Source organism: Penicillium verhagenii (genome assembly GCF_028828195.1).
Source record: "Penicillium verhagenii strain IBT 33310 chromosome Unknown utg000007l_segment0_segment0, whole genome shotgun sequence".
NCBI lineage: Eukaryota > Fungi > Ascomycota > Eurotiomycetes > Eurotiales > Aspergillaceae > Penicillium > Penicillium verhagenii.
In genome coordinates this window covers 673,840-698,169 of record NW_026643171.1, presented here as the reverse complement: position 1 = coordinate 698,169, position 24,330 = coordinate 673,840, and the positions used below count along the sequence as shown (strand labels likewise).

Here is a 24,330-nt window from a genome sequence, read left to right as displayed (position 1 = left end):
ACAAAATCTACCTCTTTTCTTTCTTTCTTCCTGATTTCGGACCATGAGTCGATGAGGGGTCACCGCCAGACCCCTTGTCTTTGGACTGCTTGTGATTGATCGACCCTTTCTTTTTTTCCCCCACCCCTTTGAATGCCCGGTTCCCCGTCATCTAGCCGATATCTTTAAGCGCCTCGAAACTTCTTCAATCTCCTCCGACCTTTTTCAACAACCTTCGTTACTCCGAGCCCAATTGTATCCCTGGGCCGTCAGACACACATCATGGCGCACACCTACGAAGTTGGGACAAGGGCCTGGCAACCCGACCCAACAGAGGGATGGGTTGCATCCGAGGTCAAGGACAAGCTGGTAGATGGCGAGAAAGTTCAGCTGGTATTTGAGTTGGAGAATGGCGAGGTGAGTGCAGTTTCTGCGAGAAGAAGAATATCCTGGGTAGGATGCAGCAGACGGAACACTGACTGGAGTGATAGACCAAAACGGTTGAGACCACGCAGTCCGAATTGCAGGTTGACAACAACTCAAATCTGCCACCGTTGATGAATCCGGCCATGCTGGAAGCGAGTGAAGACTTGACCAATTTGTCTCACTTGAATGAGCCCGCTGGTTCGTCATGCTGGAAAATAAAGATCTTGTTCCCTCGACTGACGGCCTTGAAGTCCTGCAGGCTATAAAACTTCGTTACGCCCAGAAAGAAATATATACCTACAGTGGAATTGTCTTGATCGCTACCAATCCTTTCGCCCGAGTGGACTCACTTTATGTCCCTCAGATGGTCCAGGTGTATGCTGGTAAACAGCGCGCCTCACAGGCACCTCACTTGTTTGCCATTGCAGAGGAGGCTTTTGCGTAAGATTTGATGCATAACTCACCAAGGATCCTCGGATAACCCACTAACATGCATGTTTGTTTATAGTGACATGCTTCGTGATGGAAAGAATCAGACAATCGTGGTCTCCGGTGAATCAGGTGCTGGTAAAACAGTTAGTGCCAAATATATCATGCGGTACTTTGCGACTCGCGAGTCTTCCGACCAGCCTGGAAAGTACACCACAAGTCGAGCCGATGCAATTAGTGAAACGGAGGAGCAAATTCTGGCGACCAACCCCGTTATGGAAGCATTTGGTAACGCCAAAACCACCCGCAATGACAACTCTTCCCGATTCGGTAAATACATCGAAATTATGTTTGATGAGCGAACAAACATTATCGGTGCAAAGATCCGTACCTATCTGCTGGAGAGATCGAGACTTGTCTTCCAACCCCTAAAGGAACGCAACTACCACATCTTCTATCAGCTTGTGGCCGGTGCCACCGACGAGGAAAGACAGGAGCTAGGTATCTTGCCAGTGGAAGAGTTCGAATACCTCAACCAGGGAGGTACACCAATTATCGACGGTGTCGATGATAAAGCTGAATTCGACGCAACAAGAAAGTCCTTGGCCACAATCGGCGTATCGACACAATTCCAGACTGAAATTTTCCGTATCCTGGCAGCTTTGTTGCACCTTGGTAATGTGAAGATCACTGCCACTCGCACCGAATCCTCTCTCTCCTCATCTGAACCATCCCTTGTGCGCGCCTGTGAGATGCTCGGGATTGATGTTAATGAATTTGCCAAATGGATTGTTAAGAAGCAGCTGATCACAAGAGGGGAAAAGATCACCTCAAATTTAACACAGCAACAAGCCCTGGTGGTTCGAGACTCGGTGGCGAAGTTCATATATTCCAGCCTTTTTGATTGGCTCGTGGATAAGATTAACAGGGGCCTAGCAACCGACGAAGTTATTGAGAGGGTGCAGACTTTCATAGGTGTGCTGGATATCTACGGATTTGAACACTTTGCAAAGAACTCCTTCGAACAGTTCTGTATCAACTACGCGAACGAGAAACTACAACAGGAGTTTAATCAACATGTGTTCAAGCTTGAGCAGGAGGAATATGTCCGAGAAGAGATCGACTGGACCTTCATTGATTTCTCCGACAACCAGCCTTGTATCGACTTGATTGAGGCAAAACTTGGAATCTTATCCCTATTGGACGAGGAGTCGCGGCTTCCCATGGGATCTGATGAACAATTCGTCACTAAACTCCACCATAACTTTGCTGCTGATAAGCAGAAATTCTACAAGAAGCCCCGCTTTGGAAAGTCCGCTTTCACCGTTTGTCATTATGCTATCGACGTTACCTACGAGTCCGATGGATTTATCGAAAAGAACCGTGATACGGTACCGGATGAGCATTTAGAGGTGCTGCGCAATTCATCGAATTTCTTCATCAAAGAGATCTTGGACACCGCAGCTACAGTTCGAGAGAAAGACTCGGCAGCTCTCACATCTAAGCCTGTCGCTGCGGCCCCGGGGCGTCGGATTGGCGTGGCGGTGAATCGTAAGCCAACGCTTGGAGGAATCTTTAAATCTTCTTTGATTGAGCTGATGCACACCATCAACTCCACCGATGTGCACTACATTCGCTGCATCAAACCCAACGAAGCTAAGGAAGCTTGGAAATTCGAGGGCCCCATGGTTCTCAGTCAGCTGAGAGCCTGTGGTGTATTGGAAACTGTCAGAATTAGCACAGCTGGTTATCCGACTCGTTGGACCTACGAAGAGTTCGCTATTCGTTATTACATGCTTTGTCACTCCTCCCAGTGGACATCCGAGATCCGGGATATGTGCCATGCCATCTTAAGGAAGGCCCTGGGTGATGCGAAACAGGACAAGTACCAGCTGGGATTGACCAAGATCTTTTTCAGGGCAGGCATGCTTGCTTTTCTCGAGAATCTGCGCACATCCCGATTAAACGAGTGTGCTATTATGATCCAGAAGAACTTACGCTGCAAGTATTATCGTCGCCGATATCTTGAGGCTCGGGAGTCTATTCTCACCACTCAGGCTTTCATCCGGGGTTTCTTGGCCCGGCAACATGCACAGGAGATTCGCCGGACTAAAGCTGCAACCACTATTCAGAGAGTCTGGCGGGGCCAGAAGGAGAGGAAGCACTACAACGAAATTCGGAGCAACTTTGTCTTATTCCAGTCTGTTACCAAGGGATTCCTCTGTCGGCGAAACATCATGGACTCGATTCACGGCAACGCTGCGAAGGTCATTCAACGTGCTTTCCGCTCTTGGCGCCAATTGCGAGGTTGGCGGCAATATCGCCATAAGGTGGTCATCATCCAAAACCTTTGGCGAGGCAAGGAGGCTAGAAAGGTCTACAAGTCTTTGCGTGAGGAATCAAGGGATCTCAAACAAATTTCGTACAAGTTGGAGAATAAGGTGGTTGAGTTGACCCAATACTTGGAGTCTCTGAAGCGTGAGAACAAGTCTCTTGTCTCCCAGCTAGAGAACTACGAGACCCAATTGAAGTCGTGGCGAAGTAGACACAACACTTTGGAGGCTCGTGCCAAGGAGCTGCAGGCCGAGGCCAACCAGGCGGGTATTACTGCGGCCCGTCTGGAGGCAGTGGAAGAAGAAATGAACAAACTCCAGCAAAACCACTCTGAAGCCCAAGCTACCATCAAGCGTCTTCAGGAAGAGGAGAGGGTATCACGCGAAGCCCTTCGTGCAACCAATGAGGAGTTGGAGCGTCTTAAGCTTCTCAATGGCGACCATGAGAAAGAAAAATCAGCTCTCCGCCAACGTGTTTCGGAGCTCGAGGAGCAGTTGGAAGTTGCCAAGCGAACCGTGCCTGTCAATGGCGTGAATGGTGAGGTGCCAAATGGCGCCGCTGCTCCCACCCCGGCCACCGGCTTGATCAACCTCGTCTCCTCCAAGAAGCCCAAGCCCCAGCGACGCAGTGCTGGGGCAGAAAAGGTCGGCACCGATCGTTTCAGCGGTGCATTCAACCCAAGACCTGTCTCAATGGCGATTTCTGGACTTGGCGCCGCTCGCTCGAACGCCGCGACCTCGCCAGGACTGGACTCAGTAGAGGCGGAGCTTGAGCAACTTCTTTCCGAAGAGGAAGATTTGAACGATGAGGTCGCCATGGGTTTGATCCGCAACCTCAAAATTCCTCTTCCGAGCTCAGCCCCACCACCAACCGAAAAGGAGGTCTTGTTCCCTGCTTACTTGATCAATCTTGTCACCTCGGAGATGTGGAACAACGGCTTTGTCAAGGAGTCTGAGCGATTTTTGGCCAATGTCATGCAATCCATTCAACAAGAAGTCATGCAGCACGACGGAGACGATGCAATCAATCCCGGTGCGTTCTGGTTGTCGAACGTCCATGAAATGTTGTCTTTTGTGTTCCTGGCCGAAGACTGGTATGAGGCACAGAAGAGTGACAACTACGAGTATGATCGTTTGTTGGAGATTGTAAAGCACGACCTGGAAAGTCTCGAGTTCAACATCTACCACACTTGGATGAAAGTGTTGAAAAAGAGACTGTATAAGATGATTGTTCCGGCTATCATTGAATCTCAGTCCCTTCCCGGCTTCGTGACCAGCGAAACCAATCGGTTCCTCGGCAAGTTGCTGCCCTCGAATAACAACCCAGCATACAGCATGGACAACCTCCTGAGTCTTCTAAATGGCGCTTACAAGGCGATGAAGGCTTTCTATCTGGAAGACACCATCATCTTACAGACTGTCACGGAGCTTCTGCGTCTCGTAGGCGTGACTGCGTTTAACGACCTGCTCATGCGACGTAACTTCCTATCATGGAAGCGTGGGCTCCAGATCAACTACAATATCACCCGCATTGAAGAATGGTGTAAGAGTCATGATATGCCGGAAGGAACACTGCAGCTTGAACACTTGATGGTATGTCCCTACAGTCGAATTTTTAGCAGATACCGGTTTTGCTAACCTGATGACCACAGCAAGCGACCAAGCTTCTTCAGCTCAAGAAGGCGACTTTGAATGACATTGAGATCATTCAAGACATCTGCTGGATGTAAGAAACATCCGTCCTGATTTTTCTCTTGGTCGGTAACATTAGACAAGTACTAACCTGACTGCCTAGGCTATCGCCGAATCAAATTCAAAAGCTTCTCAACCAGTATCTTGTTGCCGACTACGAACAGCCCATCAACGGCGAGATCATGAAAGCCGTCGCCTCCCGTGTTACGGAGAAGGGTGATGTGCTCTTGCTGACTCCTGTTGATATGGAGGACAGTGGCCCTTATGAGATTGCCGAGCCACGAGTCATCACGGCCTTGGAGACCTATACTCCGTCATGTATGTGATCCTTATTCTCCACATTTCCCTCCCTTTCTTCCCATCTTCGCATATTCTAACCAGATATTCCCATATAGGGCTCCAAACACCGCGACTGAAGCGATTGGCTGAAATTGTGTCGGCGCAGGCGGTGGCGCAACAGGAGAGGCTTGAGGGAGACAATGGGGTATTAGAGGAGTAGTTCTGTATATTAGACGTGTTTCTTAATTTCCCTGTGGATTTTCTGTGAGCTACGGATTACGACTAGTGACATCTGACCACGAACTTATACCTGGGATGGTGCCGGTTTTGATACAGTGACGCATATGAATGTGTTTGTTCAATTTTTTTTTGCAATCAATATTTTCATATTTTCTAATATGTCTCCTGTATGCATATGTCTTCACACGTTGCCCAAGTATATAATAGAGCGGAGGGAACATACGAGGGAACATACGCAGGTAAAAACTCATTAGAATCACGATGGTCCACAATGGCGGTCGAAGCGGTGTCGGGGCAAATCCAAGCCTCAGTGGGGGATCCTCATTTCTCTTCTACTTGCAAACAATCCATCCACCTCTCCAGCAATTAGGGGGAAAAAACTCCCATCATGTCTTTAACAAAGCTGAACTTCATCACCGGCAACAAGAACAAGCTTTCCGAAGTGCGTGCCATTCTTGGGAACGTCATTGAAGTTGACAGCCAAGAGGTAGACGTCCCCGAGATTCAAGGGACCATCGAGGAGATTGCCAAGGAGAAGGCTCGCCGCGCTTCTGAAGCAGTATGTGTTTAGAACTCTTGGATTCTTCTGATTATTGTCCTTGTTGCTGAAATTTTTTAAAAAAACCCCCTAGATCAATGGCCCAGCCTTGACAGAAGATACAGCCTTGGAATTCCATGCCCTCAAGGGCCTGCCAGGACCATACATGTGAGAAAACAACAGATCAAGCAAACCCGCTGGCTGGCGTATACTAATTGCTTACGTACATAGTAAATCTTTCCTGGAGTCTGTGGGCAACGAGGGCTTGAACAAGATGCTCGACGGGTTCGATGATCGAACTGCCGAGGCCGTGTGTACCTTTGCCTTCTGCCGTGCCCCCGGAACCGAGCCTATCATTTTCCAAGGACGAACTCAAGTGAGTATTTATACTATACATATGACCCAGATCTTACTACAAAGTGCATCTATCCTGATAAACAAAAACAGGGAACTATTGTGCGGCCTCGGGGCCCAACTAACTTTGGTAAAGTATAAGCACCACTAATATATTGAACTGGCCACTAATTGGGTAATTGCAGGCTGGGATCCTATCTTCGAATACGAAGGCAAGACATACGCCGAGATGGATAAAGAGGCCAAGGTAAGAGAGACTGCAAGATCGTCAGCGCTTGTACCCCCTCGTGGCGCCTTTGTTTCGATTCAATTTGCAGATGAACGAGCTGGGTACTAACAGGCCTCGACCAGAACGTGATTTCTCATCGGTACAAGGCCCTGACGAAGCTCCAGAAGTGGCTAGCGGAGGACCAACAGTGAGAAGAAAGACTCTGGGGTATATATATTATGTAGATGATCTGGCAGGGAAACGGGACAAAGCATCGAGTCGCTGCATATCAATTGTCGTCGTCATGTTGTTTCTTCCAGTTATCGACCCACTGTGCCACCCTAGCACAGTTAGTGTCAACATCACCGTCCTCCTCGCTATTCAGTTCCACCACAATTTCCTCGTCGAATGCCTCACGGGCCTCTTCAAGTAGGACCCCAAAGATTTCTGCGTCCAGGTTCTCCTGTAGCTTTTCTTCGTGATAACCCCTAGGAAAGCGCAAAGAATTAGAACTGATAGTGTTACGTGGTTCTCGGGAACCTGACGACATACCGAGAGGCAAGACGATCGTAGTGAACAGCGGTCGAGGGGCAGCGGAGGACGACGACGAGATCAATCCAAGATTTGGGGAAGAGATCACATGCATGCCAGTCAATCAAGTACCCGCCCTGCAGGACTTCTTCCTCAATTGCATCCAATAACTAGATCATAATAGAAAATCATATGAGCACTTGTTCCGATTTGAATTCCGCGAAGCAATTCCAATCTGTTCAGCCCCACATAGTAAACCCCCGCGAAGAGAGAAAAGTAACCGAGAAGGAGAAACAGAAAGAGAAGGACAGGGAAGTTTGCGAATTTGCATAGAATTTTCACCAGTATGGTATAAAATTACATACCTTATCCTCATCCACCACCCAGCTCTTCCGCTCCTCGTCGTAAGTCTCATAGCAGTCGCGGTCCTTGGCAACCTGATTCACAGACAAATGCTTCAAGCCGATCTCCTGCGCTAGCTGCTCGCAGTGCACGGTCTTGCCCACCCCAGGGGTGCCTGTGACAATCACATTCGGAGAGGCTCTCATCCTTTGCGACAAGATTGATTGACGGTGGTGAAGTAATTGAGGGGAAGGAAAGTGAAGATGATTTGCGACGGAAATAATTCGGATTAACCGTGACCCCGCTTATCTTATCGTGGGCAACTACTACAAGATAACATTTGAACTACATATAACAATATATAACAATATATGTACTTATGTAAACATTCTATATACATACATGTATATACTAGTATATATAAATCTCGTACATATGTATATGTACTCTTCAGGCGCTTTGGTCTTTTATAATATCATACAATCTTCAATGTTATGTATGTATATGTATTATAATATATATAGTAGCAGTATGTGAACCTAGTAATGCTCGATGGATTTCAGACATCTGGATGTCATGTTACTCATTCACATGTGATCTAGTGTAATCCTACCACATGCTCATACCTAAAGATTCCTTCGCTGGAGAGGTCTTCACGAATTGGCATTTGAGACCTTATTGACAGAGCCTATTCTATATCACGTGTTATTTTGTGGAAATCAAAGACAAGAGTCAAGGGAGGGACTTACTTGAGAAGTTCAAACATTTTATACTTCTGCAGATATGATGCGCCTCGTCGGTACGCTTTGAGCAGGCGGCCAGGATTGTTGGATTGGGAAGATGTCCCCGTCAGACGACGCATGGCAGGCGAGGTTTTGAACATAGGGTCAAACACAAGCAGATTGGCTTTGCCATTGTCACGGATTTCAAATCCAATGATTGTCATGGAATGCCCTATTCACGTTAGATATAGAGAGCCATAGGACAGATGAGTTTACCTACCTTGATGTTGAAAATAGATGGGTGGTAAATCTGTCCGGTATACCCTCTTCTCATCATCTAGGGAGCAGCCTGACCTGAAGTAGGTAGCTACATCCATGTAGAGAGAATCATAGGCTCGCAGATCGCCACTCTCGCTTAAGCTGCTGGCATCACATCTGCAATGGGCAAGTCAGTTTCTTTCCCAATGAGTTGGAATTTTCGCTTTCAACTTACGGGATTCCAAGGCTCATGAACAATGCTTGTGCCTAATTACATCGTTAGCATATTTACAAAGATTCCAATTTTCGATGCGATATAGCCTTACCTCTGGAGTCCCAATGAATTTCCGGGTGCCTCGAATGCCTCCAGTTTCGGTTCTTCCCGCACTGTTGAACCCCATGTCCCAGGCAAGCTCAATTTTATCTTGTAAATCTAGAATCGTTGGCACACCATTCGGAAAATGCTCATGGCCCGGGCTTTGAGATTTAGTGAGATACGAGACCAACATCTGAATGTTTCGGTACCCGCAGAACCCACCCTCACGGGGCATCTTGCAAATATGGCGAACTTTGGAAGAACACAGAAAGGCTCGCTGAACGGAACTGTCTTGTTCGCACAGTTTTGCAATGACAGGTATCAAATGATCTGTCTCGTTTTCCACTGTCGTGTGCCGAGTGAGCTTGCCATCTGCCGTGATCTGGGTCTGTTTCGAGGTACGGCCACCCTTCTCTAGCATTTTATTTAGCCATGAGGGCATCTTCTTCTCATGAGCATGAGGACCCAACTCAGAGCGCTAAATTATCAAGTTAATCAACACATTCGTTTGAGGAATCATCGGGGGTTTGTGAGACGGGGACATACCCCTAAACGCTTTGCACCGTCTGGCCCCACCGTTCTGGGAGGACTCGGCGCACGACTTGACTTGGATACATTGGTGTATGCAAAGTCCCGACCTAGGCTTCGTTTCCCACCTTTTCGCACAGCTGTGGCGTTGAAGGAGTTCTCCGGATCGGAGGAGAGATCACGGTCGCTCAGGCCCGATTCTACATCCGGAGGTGACTGAGCCGATCCAGTCTCATCCAGCGCAATAGTCTCTGCAACATGAAGATCTAGATGAGTGGATAACTCTGCAGTAGTGACTATTTCCCCACAGCCATGTGGACAGTCCACATACTTGGCCGTTGATTCCTCATTTTCCGACGGTGGTGAGTCGGGTAACGAACTCGATCCGAGAAGATGGTGCGGGACAGAATCTTGTGTACCATTCTCAGGATGGCAATATTCAATATGCTCTGCCACAAAATTGAGATCCGAATCAGAGAAAGGACAAAAGGGACACGATAAGGGAGAAGGGTCCATGGCTTCTCTCTAATCTGTCGATACAGATGCAGACGCAGAAGTTAGGCGAATGTTGAAAATGTCTGCTTTTCAAGTAGACTGAATTCTGTTTAGTTTAGCGAAGGAGACGGATCAAGGTAAGAAGTGCATCATATCAGACCCAAACGTTTGGATTCGAAAATGTTTGGCGTTATATGGAGTAGATCAATGTGGATTTCCAGATGAGATTCATGGTGCCTGACACTACCTGTGGCTGAGGAGTGGCTTAGTATACCCCCACTTTTCTCCCTCTTTTCCATCTTAAAATCTAATTTTTTTTTTAAAAAAAACCTACAGAAGTAAAATTCGGGATACAGCCCCTGAACCATGGTAGCTACTTGAGGTTATACATGTTTTAGAGGTGGCGAGTAACGGAAAATTCTATATACAGAGGTTGAGATTGAACATGACAGTATATACGCTGCGCCAAAGGGGGACGTGAAAGAGATCTTACAAATTCAAATAGTATATGCCTAGTAGTCGACTGATTTTTAGTTCAAGTGATTATTTCCAAGATTTTAAGTACTCCCTAGAGAGCCCTATTCATTATACCATTCATCTTAGTTGATGTCACATGATTCTCACGTGAATAGTCTAACGTTAACATTAAAAACCCCTACTAGTAGTACTCCTGCGGGATGAGCGTTTTACCAGATCGATGAGGTAATCCCGATGAGTAAGTAATTCGCCGATAGAAAATACAAGTCCTTCCTAAATTACCACATGATATTTACACATTTATAAAAGAAAAGGCAGTTGCAAATGTAGAAAGTAAGAGCATAATGCCCAACATTTGAAACCCTTCAAGTTTCTTTATAATATAATCAAAAGTCCAAGTAAACAGAATCAACGTCATCGGCCCTTGATGGCGTGATTTGTATACCAGAGAACTCTGATTGGTTAAAGCATCTCCGACATCGTCACAGCTCAAAGAGGAAGGCGGAAAAAAGGTCAATTCCTTAATTCCTTTGAGGAAATTGAGTCATTCAGTAGAATTTCCAGTTGCAGAAAAAAAAAAAAAAAAAAAAAAAAGATCGAAAAAAAACTTAATGCCGCATACGGCCCACTTCCCTCCGCTTTCGCTTTCCCACTTTCCCCTCCATCCTTTCTATGTTGACCACACTTCATTTGGGTTGATTTGGCTATGGCTTCTCTTAATTCAGATCTCCCGCCTGTGCAGGCTTTACATAGCAAGTGGGTGGTGCAAAAGTTCGGTGGCACCAGTGTCGGCAAATTTGCGCTCAACATTATCGAACAGGTGGTTCTGTAAGCTCGAACTCCAATCACCCTCTCTATCCATGTACACCTACTATCACCCAAGACTCACAAAACTAACAACCATTCTCAGCCCGAGTTTGAAAGAAAATCGAGTCGCCGTCGTTTGCTCAGCCAGGAGCAGCTCAACCAAAGCCGAAGGAACCACCAACCGGTGAGTCATGATCACTTTTTTGTCCATTGAATGTCTTCAATGGTCTCACAGTGACGAGGACCAAGGTCCTCTCCAAATGTCAGAGTCTGGGTGGACAACGGGCTAATCGATATGTTCCCTGAATAGTTTACTAAGAGCTGCACGAGACGCCGAGAACTCCCAGTCCCGGCAATATGAAACATTCGTCGAGGCTGTCCGCTTGGAGCACGTGCAGGTGGCCCAGGAACAGTTGAAGTCGGTAGACCTGAAGGAACAAGTGATCAAAGATCTGAATGGAGAATGCGAGCGGGTCCTCAAGGTTCTCGAGGCGGCACAAACACTAGGCGAGATCAGTGCTCGTTGCGTGGATAAGGTCATGAGCGCTGGCGAGAAACTCAGCTGTCGCTTGATGGCCGCGTTGCTGCAGGACCGTGGGGTTGACTCACAATATGTGGATCTCTCCGATGTCATCAATTTCCCAATTGGCAGCCATGGATTAGACCAGGACTTTTATAATAACCTGGCTGCAAACCTGGGCAAAAAGATTGAGGCCTGCGGACACCGAGTCCCCGTGCTGACTGGGTACTTTGGTACCATCCCCGGAGGCCTGCTGGATCAGGTCGGTCGTGGTTATACGGATTTATGTGCGGCCCTCGTGGCCGTTGGAACCCATGCCAAGGAACTCCAGGTGTGGAAGGAAGTGGACGGCATCTTCACGGCGGACCCCCGCAAGGTGCCTACGGCGCGTCTCCTGCCCGCTATCACTCCAGCCGAAGCTGCCGAGTTGACCTTCTATGGATCCGAGGTCATTCACCCCTTCACCATGGAGCAGGTCATTCGGGCCAGGATCCCCATCCGGATCAAGAATGTGATGAACCCCAAGAACCGTGGCACTATCATTTATCCAGACACCGCCGCAGAGCTCGACCGGCACACTCCAGGCCATGACCCGCGCTTGTTCCGGACGCGAAGTGCCAGCCTAATGCAGAAGCCGAAGCGACCGACCGCAGTGACCATCAAGCATAAGATCTTGGTGATCAACGTGCACTCGAACAAGCGATCTCTGTCGCATGGTTTCTTTGCCGGCATTTTCTCCGTGTTGGACAAGTGGCGCTTGTCGATCGATCTTATCTCCACCAGTGAGGTTCACGTCTCCATGGCGCTTCATTCCGAGATGCCCCTGTTGAACGGTAATGGACGGGATGATTATCAGGTGATCGATGATGATTTAAAGGGGGCCTTGAATGATCTGAGCAAGTATGGTATGGTGGACATCATCCCTGAGATGGCCATTCTCAGCTTGGTCGGCAAGCAGATGAAAAATATGATTGGGGTGGCCGGGCGTATGTTCACTACGCTGGGCGAGAACAATGTGAATATCGAAATGATTTCCCAAGGTGAGTCAATGATTTGATGCCCCTCACATTATAAAGTGACCCTTGAAACTGACAGTGTTTTTTCTTTCTCCCCCCTGCAGGTGCAAGTGAAATCAACATTTCGTGCGTCATCGAAGAACGCGATGCTGACCGCGCCCTCAACATCATCCACACCAGCATGTTCACCTTCCTGGAATAGACTCTTTTACGTCACAGAGTGCGTTGTCATTTGAGATATCCTTTTGGGCCGGTTTTTCTTTCTTTGCGTTCAATGATGATTGGGGGGCCAAAAGTTGTTGTGCATCCCCCTTTGTCTTTGGTTCTCTTTTCTTTTTAGGGGTGGAAACATTTCAGGAGAGAAATGGTGAGACTAAAAGATTCGGGGAGGCACTTGAGCATCTTTACTAGATTTCAGTTCATCTTTTTATTCTTTTTTTGTGTATTTTTTGTTTGACTGCATGGGCTTGGCGTTATCTCATATATAGAGGTGTTTCATGAACGAGGGATGCATTGATCTCAACTTGTGCATGCATTTTTTGTACATAAAATCCGTTTGATATCTGCAAGGGCAGTTTTAAGTGTTTCTGAATCTCGATAAAAAAATGTTTTTTATTCTCCAGGGCTCTCTCTTCCAAGGTTATATATAAGGTTATATCCTCTTTCATGCATCAATTATCAAGTCGCCCTCGAGCCATATTGAATCCTGGTTAATTGCGCACGGGGTTCCTCTAGGACCAATGGCTGGCGAGCAAGGGATATACGCGGACGTGGCCACAGTCTCAGATGTTACATCTGACATTCCAGACATAGCGTTTTACTTGATTTTGACGAAAAGAAAAAAAAGGGGGGGGTTAGGGTTTAGATATGGTGAGAACCTATAGGAATTGATATATACAGATTATATTAACTGAAAGAGTGTATGAGCAAATATCAAAGAAAAGAGGAGAATCCAATGCACTACAAAACTAGTCTACTATATAGATGGGAAATACGGGGACACTACTGGAAGTGGATCATTTCACATAATCGATCGTCGATCAGAATGCGAGGGCCCCAATCCCTGTATCCGTAACTCTGAAACCAGTGTACTGTCAGACTAATACATGATCTGCACTCGGTATTATTCCGCCCCAGTATGGGAAGACGCGCGACGCGTCCACAGAATTACCAAGCTAATACGGTATTATAGATAGGCGGTACCAGGTAGTTGTTACAATGGAAAGTTGAAGGTTCAAATCTAATCAACTTCTCTTTCTCCCCACCTCGAGGCTCTAAGCACTGAAACTCTTAGACAAAGGTGATAGAGGAAAGACAAAAGGGCCGTGACTGCCAGATCCTGCACTCATTCCCGATTTTACCTTTTCTCCCAATCTTCCCAATATTATCAAATCTCCTCCCCATACATCTGAACCCCCCTTCGATCAACTTGTTAGATCAACTTGGATATTTCGCTGTATCGACTCTGTAACCTGTTCCTTCTTTCCAACACCAAAAGATCAAAAGAAAGCCAAACCAAACCAAACCAAAAAAGAAAGACCAAATACTTCAAAAAAGAAAACAACTGTTCGCAGCGCTCGCGGGGGATTCCCACTTGCAAGAGTTGCCTTGATTCGCCCGGCTCAATTGGACGTGTCTGACCCGTCTTAGCGCCTGGTGGCCCAACGCTTGCCATCTCGACTAAGTCGGGCTGCATGACGGCCTGAGGCTGGCTGATCACTCTCCTCCTCGCATCTCTGATTGGCTCAACCTGAAAAAAAAGTCTCTGCAACCAGTCTCATCACCCCCCCAAGTCGGCTCCGCTGTCCCCCGGCTTCTACCCTCTCGGCCAACGAAAAACCCGTGTTTGGGGTTTGTTTTCGACGCGTCATAAGGTCCCGACTGGTGACTGGCGACGCTTTGCATCCTGCCTGGTCTATCTAGATTATGGGATCGACGCGTCCAGCGCCCATCGCGCACTATTCCCCGGCATTGGGCCCGTTTGCCCAAGCATCCGTCAAATCGCAGCCGCGTCTTCAACCTTCACCGCTACCATTACAACCCATTGAAAACTCATTCCATCCACTGTCCCGTGGCCCGCACAGGCCATCACCGACCAAAGGTCTGCCCACACAGGGCTCACATCCCGGGCGAAAACTCGGTTTCGTTCCCATCTCTGCTCCCGCCCCTCCCATGTTCACCACCGACTCCCCTACCAAGAAGCCGCCTTTCTCCATCTACTCGCAACCCTCAATGCCCCAGTCGGCACTTTTCACCACCTTCTCCAGCGTCAATCCTGCCGAGTCTAATAAGAACCTGCATCCGGAAGATCCATCCAATGGCAGCTTTGCCGACTTCCCAGAACCCTCATATGAATCTAGGCTTCCTATGAAGCGCAGCCTGATGGAATCCGCCCCATTGAAGGAGCGCGCAATCAAGAAGATGAAGCGCGAAGACGCGCAACTTCATCACTTGCCCGAGCCGCATGACATGCCACCCGTCGAGGACGACGGGACTAAGCCGCCATACAGCTATGCGACATTGATTGGAATGTCCATACTCCGTGCGCCCAACCGTCGCTTAACCTTGGCCCAGATCTACAAGTGGATTTCAGACACATTCTCCTACTACAAGAACAGCGACCCGGGCTGGCAGAACAGCATCCGTCATAATCTTAGTTTAAACAAGGCCTTCATTAAGCAAGAGCGTCCCAAGGATGACCCAGGCAAGGGCAACTATTGGGCAATCGAGCCTGGTATGGAATTGCAGTTCCTCAAGGATAAGCAAGTTCGTCGCGCCACCATGTCCAGTCTACCTCTCCCTGCAGTTCCTTCAAGGGACCTCATGCCCCAGTCGCAAGGCGCAAGCACAACAACCTGGATGGTCCCCCCACCCCCCACACAACAATCCGCACCTGCGAAGGTTTCTTCGCGGAACGTGGACCTGTCGTCCGATGCTACTTTGCCTGCATCTGATCCGGCCTTGCAAGATGACACGGATGAGGGTGTTCATACTACCGCGCATCCAACTAGACCGCTGCGCTCTTCTCCCCCGCCAGCCATTCGATCATCCCCCCCGGTGGCTCCTCCTCGTTTCTCCCGTCAGGGTACCCCACCGACCCCTACTCAGGCTGCCCCCACACCGGCACCTCGTCCACGGAAGCGCAAGTCGATAACCATCAACGACAGTGGTTATTTCTCCTCATTGGAATCGTCGGCCTTAAGGCCCAATAAAGCTGGCCACATGTTGACATCGGATTTGGATATTGAACCGCCGCGCATCAAGCGTGGACGCGCTGAAGAGGAGATCGCACGGATTCGCAGCTCTTCCCACGACATGAGCCCGGGACAACCTGCCACGCGCAAGGACCCCAGCACCATGGCTGGGTCTTCTCCGCTGCGTGGGGGATATGTGAGCATGCTGCCACCGCCGTTGACCCCTGTGATCAAGTTCAAGAAACCAGCCAGACCCCCGCCCTCGGTCTCACCTAATACCAATCTTCGAAACCACCGTCGTAAGATTCAGCAAATGGTCAATTCACCTATCAAGCATTTGGGTTTGACAGATGAGGACTTGCCATGGAGCCCGGCTTTCAATCTTCACGACGAAAGCTACACGCCGCATGACCACTTCCATACTACCTTCGATGTTTTCGCTGACTCTGGTCACGACCATGTTTCGTCGGCCACATATGGATCTCCTGAGAAGCGCTCTGTTAAGCGTCAACGTATCGACCACGGACACACTCCTCTTGCTGATGTCACCTCAGTTAGCTTGAATGCTCGAGCTGGCATTCCCTCTCTATCCCGATCAAAATCAGTCATCTTCCCTGAGTCGCCGTCCAAGTTGCCGGAAATTGGGCGCCTGGGTGAAACCAGCCAGGATGATTTCTTTTCCTTCCACCTTTTCGATGAGGGTAACGATAGCTCCGGGGAGGTTGATGGTGTGGATCTTTTGCAGGGATTCCAAAAGATTGGAGGCCCCGCGAAAGACGATGCATTGAAACCTAGGGCGTTGCACCCACGTCCCCAGATGAGCCATCGCAGCAACACCACCTTATTTTGATGAAGCATTTGCATGTTTGATGACCATTTGACTTTTCTGTTGGATTGATTTGGGTGTAAAATAACCCTTGTCTGATCCTCACCTACATTACTTGGATGTCTGCTTCTTTCCTGCCGCCTTCCTAGCCTTTATTTCCGCGTGATATGTTGTTTCCAAGGTGTTGCTTGATTTGTCCCTTTTTGATCTCTTCCACCCAACCTCTTCCTCACTAACACACACACACACACACACACACACTCTCTCTCTCTCTCTCTCTCTCACACACACACACACACACATACACACACTCTCTCTCCCTCTCTCTCTCCCTCCCTCTTTATCTCTCTGGCTGGCTGGATTTTACCCCTTTGCGTTTGTTTTCTTCTTTTCTTTCCCTTGATTTCTGCGTTCTGGATCGAGGAGTTGATGTTTTCCGGATGTTACCAGGTTTTGATTGGGCGGTGTTTTCGTTCAGGAGTTTTTGGTCTGCGCTGAGGCGCCGACTCTGACTGTTCCTTTTACCACCCAGTCCGGAATGGCCTGGTTACGACCTTAATGACGATACTAAGATGTACATGAGCAAGCGATGGTTTCATGATTCGGGATTTGGGGTTGGGATATTATTGTTTACTTATTTTATTTTACGGGATGAGGGAAAATAGGCCACGGAGGCACTATGGGTTAGTGTTTTAGCAAATTTGAAATCTTGATTACTTGTCTACCAAGCATCTTCTGCTTCTGATTATTGTGAAGGGTATCTGATTGACTGCGATCGTCATGAACAAATAACAAAACAAGTAAGAATCCAATCAATGCAAGACCCGAACGCCAACACAGTTCAAACAGCTGTGACATAGAAAAAGAAAAAGAAATAATAGTTCCTCCATAGAAAATACCAGTAAGCCCAGCGATCATCATGTTTTGTCTAGTCGCTGCTCGAGCAGCCTCGACAGCCACAGGCAACGCACTGAATGTTCTGTTCTTCCTTCAGCTGAGCTTTGGGCACACGGCAAATGCAGGTCGAATTGAAATTGGTCTCTTTGGTCTGGACGCAGCGAAGACAACACAACTGTACACCTCAATTAGTAATCGTTTGAATAATAGGCAGATTATACCTCATGTCCATGATACACAGGTCATGCAACAAGGGCTGCTTATTGCAATACTGGCACGTATCATTTCCATGATGACGGGTTCACACGCACCTTCTCATAACCTTGCTTCTTCCACTTGGCGATCAGGTTGGCATCGGCGTACTTATTCTTTAGCAACCAGTCATATAGTTGCTTGGAGATTGCTTCTTTTTCGTAATAGAGATCATAGATATATCGCGAACCTATGAAGCAGAAGGAAAGGAGGGAACATGTCAGTATGTGTTTTTCCCTCGTATGTAACAGGTGTGCTTGTTTTTAAAGTAAAAAAAAAGTTGGCGGGGACCGGAGGGGCAAAGAGGGTATCCTTCTTGTCTGCACTTACGCTGGTGACTGATCTGGAAGATGGGCCATAAGACCTCGTGCTTCTTCTTGCCCTCGTGAGGAGCATTCTCAGCATCCTTCATCTTATTGCTGAACTCTAGAAGAGTATCCTCTATGTCGTCAAAGCCGGCCGGCGGCGGTTTGCGATTGCGAGCAGTACGAATGGGAGGCATCGTGATTGTCAGACGAACAGTGCGCGCAAATGCCTTGAAAAGAATACCGGAGTCCGGGATAGGAGTTCCAGACCGTTTGGAAAGGAGAAAAAGGAAAGAAAAACGGTAGGAGGTAGAAAGTTGAGTGAGAATGAATGTGAAGTTCGTCTTCCCAACGCCGCGATGGATCGTCATTTTTGTGCCAGGCGATACCGCCTTCGATTTTGCGCCGGAGCACTTCAAGCCTGTGAAGTCAGCTCCGTACTATAACATACTCATCAAGTTCCCCAAACTTCCTTGATTACCATCTATCATATATTTCAATCTCCACCTCAAGTCAACAAAATGGATACTCAGGCCCAAGCGGACTTGTCCAAGCTCAACGAAGCAGACAAGAAGGAGCTGAGCCAGTTTCTGGCCAACGAGTCGCAGAAGGCCAACATCCAGCAGAGTAAGTTAATCCAGATGATGATAGCAAGGGCCCGGATCGAAAGGAACCGGACAGCGCCTACTTCTACATGAGATCTCTGAGCTTTGCCTAACTATCTTCAATCCGTACAGCGATCCACGTGCTTGCCGACGTGTGCTTCAAGAAGTGCATCACTACCCACAACTCCAACGCTCTCAGCAACACCGAAGAGGTGTGCGCACAGAACTGTGTTGGTCGATGGATGGACACTCAGATTAGCGTTCTGAAGCATTTGGAAAATATGCGCCAATAAATCCGCTGTCCTGTTTCCATTCCTCTCCGCTTCGTTCTCCATTCCTCCTGGTGTCGTGGTATCACTTCTACTACGACCCATACCCACCTACCTTCACCTGAATGACACCTACAATTGAAACCCACCATATTTGAGGCTTCTTTGCACGTGGTTGTCACCCTATGATTACGATTCTACTTGACCGGTGTATACCTCGAAAGGCTCTCTCGGGGTAGACAAGAGGTGCACGGTATGAGTCGCTTGTATACTAAGAGTCAAAATGAATCAAATCTTGTACATCATTTATGTACTTTCGCGTTTTCTTTGATGTAGACCAGTGTAGATTGAATAGTAGACATTGTAGACCTTTCACTGCCCTTCTTTTTGTCCACAATTATCAACATATCAATTATACATTAAACAGAAAGTCTGGGATTTCTAGGCATTATAACCTTGGGACTACATACTAAAAGCAGGCTTCTTGAATGGAGACTCGGGTTCTAGATATGAATAATTATGGGGCATCATGATCTATAAAAAATGCTTTGATTGCAGTAAATTCCTCTCCGCCTGACCCCCGAAAAACGCCATTTACTGGGATATGTAGATTCATACCGAGGCAATAGGACTACATCTAAAACCATGGCTGCAACTACCGAGCCAGATCCGAGCTCATAGGAATCCATACAAATGTCACAGATGATCGTGTCAAAAAGTTCTTTTTTTATCATTCAGTCCTCGTTGCTGCACACACACAGCCAAGGAAACTGGCTGGTATAGAGAATCACCGCGGTGGAAAACAAAGTTCGCCCAAACCCAAAGAAATCCCATTTCTTGCCCTTAGACGATAGCCAGCTTGGTGGCGGCGATGTCAAGAGCATCGACGTCAGCAGTCAAACGGGCGAAAGCCTTCTTGGAGCCGTCAGGACTGTGGAGATAAATTAGCCATGATTTCTTCTTTTTTTCCCGCTGTCACCATGCAACTGCTATTCGGAATAAGAAAACTTACCGGACCAGGGTGTTGACCTTGAGGGTGTCAACATCGTACAGCTTCTTAAGAGCAGCCTTGATCTGGCGCTTGTTGGCCTTAACGTCGACGATGAAGACAAGGGTGTTGTTCTCCTCAATCTTCTTCATGGCGCTCTCGGTGTTAAGAGGGTAGAGAACGATCTTGTGGGCATCGAGGACGGGCTGGTGGGGGATCGACACGCGGGGGTACTTGGGGGACCGCGAGAGCTGGAGGGTCTTGGGGCGGTGGAAGGTGGTCGAGGTGCGAACCTTACGGGACTTGTGAAGCTATATTCCATTAAATTAGTAAAATTGCTTTATCGAAAATTCGTCTCTGCAGATCACAGATTTCAAAAGGAAAAACGTACGGAGTTTCCCTTCACGACTGCCTTGGCGGCAGCGTTAGCCTTTCCGGTGCCTATGGAAGTAACACTGATTAGTTTATTGGACATCATGGTGGCGTGTATGTGTGTGGTGTCGAAAATTTGCGAAATGGATGCGGTCGAAGATTGTGTGTGGCTCCAAAATGCTAAGAGACGAAACAACGAGATTTTCGTTCGGTAAGGTCGAGTTGTCGATGGGTCGTAGGTGGTGATCGCAAGGATATTCCATTGATTCCCAGCTCTTATTGCGCCCGTCTCTTTTTTTTCTCGTGGAAATTCCCATGCAATAGTGAAATATTGACATTCCTCCCACACGCTCCAACACACAATCTCGTCGCAAATTCGCAAATGGGTGTATTCAAATAAGATGCCAGTGGTATCAGAACATACCTTGCTTGGTAGTAGGGGCCATGGCTGTCGTCCGCTGTCGTGTTGATTGTCGCAGTGTCAAGAGTCGAACAATTCAAAGTGGCTTCGCTAAGCGAAAACCCTACCACACTGTGGGTCAGGTGATTGCTGACTCAACCTCCAATTCGGGACGCTTAGTCATTCTCCGCATTCGATCTTTTTTGGTAATTTAATTTAATTATTTTTTATTTTGATATCGAAATTTTTGATATCGAGATATCCATAGATGCCTCCTTTCTTTTCCCTTGTCGCTTGTCTTTTGATCATGCCATTTACATCACCACTTTGAAATAATTGAATTCTCCTCTTTTTTCATCACTGTTAATCATGCCTCCCAAGCGTCGGTCTCAGCGCCCGGGTTTATTGTCAAGCGGCCGTCCACCAACCGTCAAATCCAAGCATGCGGCGTTGTCGGCCAAGGCCACGCGGACTCTCATCCGCTCCCATCATCAACTCATGAAATCGCGGGCTCAGGCAGAGGCTGCGGGGGATGAGGCTCGAGTGAGTAGCATAAATGCTCAAATCGAAGCCTCCGGTGGCTTGGAGAGCTATCAGATTGCCAGCAAGCTAGGCCAGTCTGGGGATCGAGGCGGTGATTCCAGTAAGACCTTAGTGGACTGGATCAAGCCCCAGCTCAATGAATGGAAAAATACTCTCCCCAAATTGCGGGTGCTCGAAGTTGGGGCGTTGAGTACGAAGAATGTTTGTTCCAGGACCCCGGCCTTGGACGTGACTCGCATCGACCTTAATTCCCAGGAACCGGGTATCTTAAAGCAAGATTTTATGGAACGCCCGTTACCATCTACAGAAATGGAGAAATTCCATATCATTAGTCTTTCATTGGTGCTTAACTATGTACCGGATCCCGTGGGTCGGGGCGATATGCTCAAACGCTGTGTCCAGTTCTTGACATCCGAATGTCCCATCTCCTTTGCCCCGACTCTCTTTTTCGTTCTTCCGGTGGCATGTGTGGATAACTCACGTTATCTCACCGAGAAGAGACTTCTCGCCATCTTAGAGAGTCTGGGCTTCCATCTCGTACAAACAAGACGGACCTCCAAGCTCATCTACCAATTATGGAATCATACTGGTGTTGTTTCCCCCCAGTCTTTCAAAAAGGAGATGGTCAATCCAGGCCATAAAAGGAACAATTTCGCTGTTGTCATGCGCGAAAGCTGATTCTGTTCCTAAAAATGCTCCAAAGAATCACATACTCCCAACGACTCGGCATGAAATCAAGGTCCAGAGATCATCTCGTGGGGCAAAAATACCCACACAGTTCCCACCGCAGCCATAATTGTCGACGTGATGAGCAGGAACCAGTCCAAGATCCTCTCACGGGGACTAATTTCCTTGCCGAAGATCTTCAGATAAAATGCGAGAGGGAAAATGATGCAGATGGAAAAGCACAGGAAGGAGCCTAGGAAGGCCATGATTCTGTCAAATGCCGGAAAGATGACTGAGAGGACGACAATGAGAGCCACGGTGAAGACACGAACCAAGGCTCGAATTAAGTCCTGTGTTCCCTCTCTGCGGCTGGATGTGGCTCCCACGCCAACTCCACAGATAACTTCGAATGTAGCCACCAGGGGCCGGGCGCTACATGTTCTGTCAGTAATTTGCAAGACTTTCAGACTAGGAACCCGACTCACTTCAATGGCACCTTGCTTAACGGGATGATAGAAACAAAAATGATAATACAAACAGACAAGGCTTTGGGGTATGCATCTTCACTGAGAATGTTCGCTGTGACTTCATCCCGAACGATGTCACCAAACATGAGCCAGCCGATGATTGCCATTGAACAATCCAGCGATCCCTGCAATGAAACTGGTCAGAATTTATATATATATATATATATATATATATATTTCTTTTCGAAATTTTTGTTTTGCATCAGGTGTTTCATACCGTAAATAGATATGTGGCCCAGAGACTCTTCCCGTATTTCTTAGGATGTCTCATATCTCGATAGATATTAGGGAAAACACCGTGTCCACCCCAAGGCGCTATGAATATTTTGTTAGCTGTCGCCTAGTTTTTGTAAGACTCTACTCCTTACACATGATGAGACCAAAACTGAGTGGTAGAGTGGCCCAGTTTTCGGGGAAGAGAAATGTGCTCGCTGGCTGCTGTAGAGAGCCAGGGGAATCAGGCTTGATCAAGCCATCCACGCAGATGAGGATCACAACTGTAGAGAGTGTCAGTTATTTCCAGACTCCCATGCATCTCGACTATTTTGGCGGCATCTCTTGATTACTCACTTGAGGTGCATGATATAATTCCCAGAATGCTAGTAACGCTGAGGAATCGCAAGGGCAAAAAGTTCAGAGGAACCAAGACCAGGCCACATACCATCTTCCATTGAAGAATACTGAGACCAGGGACCAAGGCGTATAAGCTATCCGCAAACAGCACCACCAGGGCCACACAAGCTCCTAGCAGCTCCAAGCAGAAGAGGAAACTGGTGATGAGTCGAGCATTCTGCCCAAAGCTAATATAGGCTAAATCGGCATAGGTGACCAGAGACCGATCCACGTCAAGGCACTTGGCCAAGATCTTGGCAGTGTAGGAAGTTGTCACGGCAGAGTAAACAAGGAACAGCAGACCAAGCAGCCATCCAGCGTATTTCATGGCCAATGGAAGACTCAGCAGTCCAATTCCAATCAGTACGTTGACCGAGTTAAAGATAGTCTGCGGCACGGTCGATTGGCCAATGACAATTTCTTCGTGTATACCATCTTCATGCTCAACGTGCTTGAGAAGTAGAGGTTCTCGACCAGGGTCTACCGGGCCATCTCCACGGGCCAGGTGTTCGCGATGAAACTGAATGGCATGCCGCCTGGTCGACTCGCTCACCCGCGATGAGATGGTACCGTATGAGGTGGCAATACTTCTATCCAGGGATGAGGCAAGCAGACCGGTGGTCGGAAGGGCTCTTCTAGGGCTTGTGTGGACATGCGCCATGGAATCATGCTCCTCCTGCTCTTCGTCATCCTCTTCATCCTCTGAGAGGAGAGGGCGATCTCCATCCGACCTGGGACCATAATTACCCCCCGTTGCAATGTCGAACTCATCGTCAGAATCGGCCGAGACGAAGGAAGCGCGTCGGGGGAGGACCTGTGGGAAACAAGCTGCTCTTTGCCATGAGCGAGCGAAATTGTCGATACTGTTCGGGCCACCTGCTTGTCGGAGACGGGAGAATGACGATGATCTGGAAGTCCATTAGTATTGACTCCTTTTCTTTTCTTTTCTTTTTCTTTTTTTGCTTTTTCTTTCCCATACCTTTGTCGGCCCCAACTCTCCTCCTCGATCGGATTTCCTCCACTCAGGTGACCATAATCGTATGAGCTCGGCGGGAATCTCAACGATCCCTGATTGGCCTCGGACTCGTGATCTGCATTCCTGGACATTTCTTCTCCCTCGAGAATATTGCGGAGTAAAGGGATTTTATGCGGGTCCCCAGTATATATAGATATATGAAGGGGACAAAGCTCAATGCAATTCCTGTTTCGCTTTGTTTTTCCTGCTTTCCTGCTTTTCCTGCTTTCCCGAAAGATAAGCAGAACGCGAAAGGGAAAACGGAGCTTTAACGCTGTGGGGTTCGATAAGATAAGGTGCTTTTTCGCGTTAAAACTCCAAGCTAAACCACGTCCAGTGTAGCGTCTCTGATCAGCTGGACAAATGAAA

At 48.0% G+C, this 24,330-nt stretch overlaps 10 protein-coding genes across 10 annotated transcripts; 6 read left to right on the top strand and 4 right to left on the bottom strand.

Moving 5' to 3' along the window:
• Positions 1-261: 261 nt before the first annotated feature.
• Positions 262-5,358, top strand: N7466_006959 (type V myosin; the record flags this gene model as incomplete). The annotated part of the gene is made up of 7 exons (XM_057166348.1): positions 262-396; positions 471-603; positions 657-846; positions 914-4,760; positions 4,820-4,893; positions 4,963-5,177; positions 5,255-5,358. The coding sequence occupies 7 exons, from the start codon at positions 262-264 to the stop codon at positions 5,356-5,358; spliced, it is 4,698 nt and encodes a 1,565-aa protein (XP_057019389.1).
• Positions 5,359-5,766: 408 nt separating this feature from the next.
• On the top strand, positions 5,767-6,088 carry N7466_006958 (non-canonical purine NTP pyrophosphatase; the record flags this gene model as incomplete). Its single annotated transcript, XM_057166347.1, has 2 exons — positions 5,767-5,937; positions 6,011-6,088. The coding sequence occupies 2 exons, from the start codon at positions 5,767-5,769 to the stop codon at positions 6,086-6,088; spliced, it is 249 nt and encodes an 82-aa protein (XP_057019388.1).
• A 679-nt stretch (positions 6,089-6,767) lies between these two features.
• Positions 6,768-9,691, bottom strand: N7466_006957 (uncharacterized protein; the record flags this gene model as incomplete). Its single annotated transcript, XM_057166346.1, has 7 exons — positions 6,768-6,952; positions 7,044-7,179; positions 7,375-7,558; positions 8,101-8,305; positions 8,354-8,483; positions 8,658-9,125; positions 9,194-9,691. The coding sequence occupies 7 exons, from the start codon at positions 9,689-9,691 to the stop codon at positions 6,768-6,770; spliced, it is 1,806 nt and encodes a 601-aa protein (XP_057019387.1).
• A 1,162-nt stretch (positions 9,692-10,853) lies between these two features.
• On the top strand, positions 10,854-12,692 carry N7466_006956 (aspartate kinase; the record flags this gene model as incomplete). Its single annotated transcript, XM_057166345.1, has 4 exons — positions 10,854-10,975; positions 11,058-11,138; positions 11,265-12,514; positions 12,595-12,692. 4 exons carry the CDS (start codon positions 10,854-10,856, stop codon positions 12,690-12,692), a joined length of 1,551 nt encoding a protein of 516 aa, XP_057019386.1.
• Positions 12,693-14,416: 1,724 nt separating this feature from the next.
• Positions 14,417-16,534, top strand: N7466_006955 (forkhead box transcription factor; the record flags this gene model as incomplete). Its single annotated transcript, XM_057166344.1, has 1 exon — positions 14,417-16,534. One exon carries the CDS (start codon positions 14,417-14,419, stop codon positions 16,532-16,534), a length of 2,118 nt encoding a protein of 705 aa, XP_057019385.1.
• A 904-nt stretch (positions 16,535-17,438) lies between these two features.
• On the bottom strand, positions 17,439-18,161 carry N7466_006954 (BUD31 family protein; the record flags this gene model as incomplete). Its single annotated transcript, XM_057166343.1, has 3 exons — positions 17,439-17,582; positions 17,719-17,849; positions 17,990-18,161. The coding sequence occupies 3 exons, from the start codon at positions 18,159-18,161 to the stop codon at positions 17,439-17,441; spliced, it is 447 nt and encodes a 148-aa protein (XP_057019384.1).
• A 324-nt stretch (positions 18,162-18,485) lies between these two features.
• Positions 18,486-18,862, top strand: N7466_006953 (Tim10/DDP family zinc finger protein; the record flags this gene model as incomplete). The annotated part of the gene is made up of 2 exons (XM_057166342.1): positions 18,486-18,591; positions 18,702-18,862. 2 exons carry the CDS (start codon positions 18,486-18,488, stop codon positions 18,860-18,862), a joined length of 267 nt encoding a protein of 88 aa, XP_057019383.1.
• Positions 18,863-19,681: 819 nt separating this feature from the next.
• N7466_006952 (60S ribosomal protein uL23) lies at positions 19,682-20,304 on the bottom strand (the record flags this gene model as incomplete). The annotated part of the gene is made up of 3 exons (XM_057166341.1): positions 19,682-19,769; positions 19,851-20,137; positions 20,218-20,304. The coding sequence occupies 3 exons, from the start codon at positions 20,302-20,304 to the stop codon at positions 19,682-19,684; spliced, it is 462 nt and encodes a 153-aa protein (XP_057019382.1).
• A 663-nt stretch (positions 20,305-20,967) lies between these two features.
• Positions 20,968-21,819, top strand: N7466_006951 (25S rRNA (adenine2142-N1)-methyltransferase; the record flags this gene model as incomplete). Its single annotated transcript, XM_057166340.1, has 1 exon — positions 20,968-21,819. The coding sequence occupies one exon, from the start codon at positions 20,968-20,970 to the stop codon at positions 21,817-21,819; it is 852 nt and encodes a 283-aa protein (XP_057019381.1).
• A 56-nt stretch (positions 21,820-21,875) lies between these two features.
• On the bottom strand, positions 21,876-24,053 carry N7466_006950 (putative transporter; the record flags this gene model as incomplete). Its single annotated transcript, XM_057166339.1, has 6 exons — positions 21,876-22,239; positions 22,293-22,459; positions 22,552-22,649; positions 22,703-22,831; positions 22,905-23,854; positions 23,926-24,053. The coding sequence occupies 6 exons, from the start codon at positions 24,051-24,053 to the stop codon at positions 21,876-21,878; spliced, it is 1,836 nt and encodes a 611-aa protein (XP_057019380.1).
• Between the last annotated feature and the right edge of the window lie 277 nt (positions 24,054-24,330).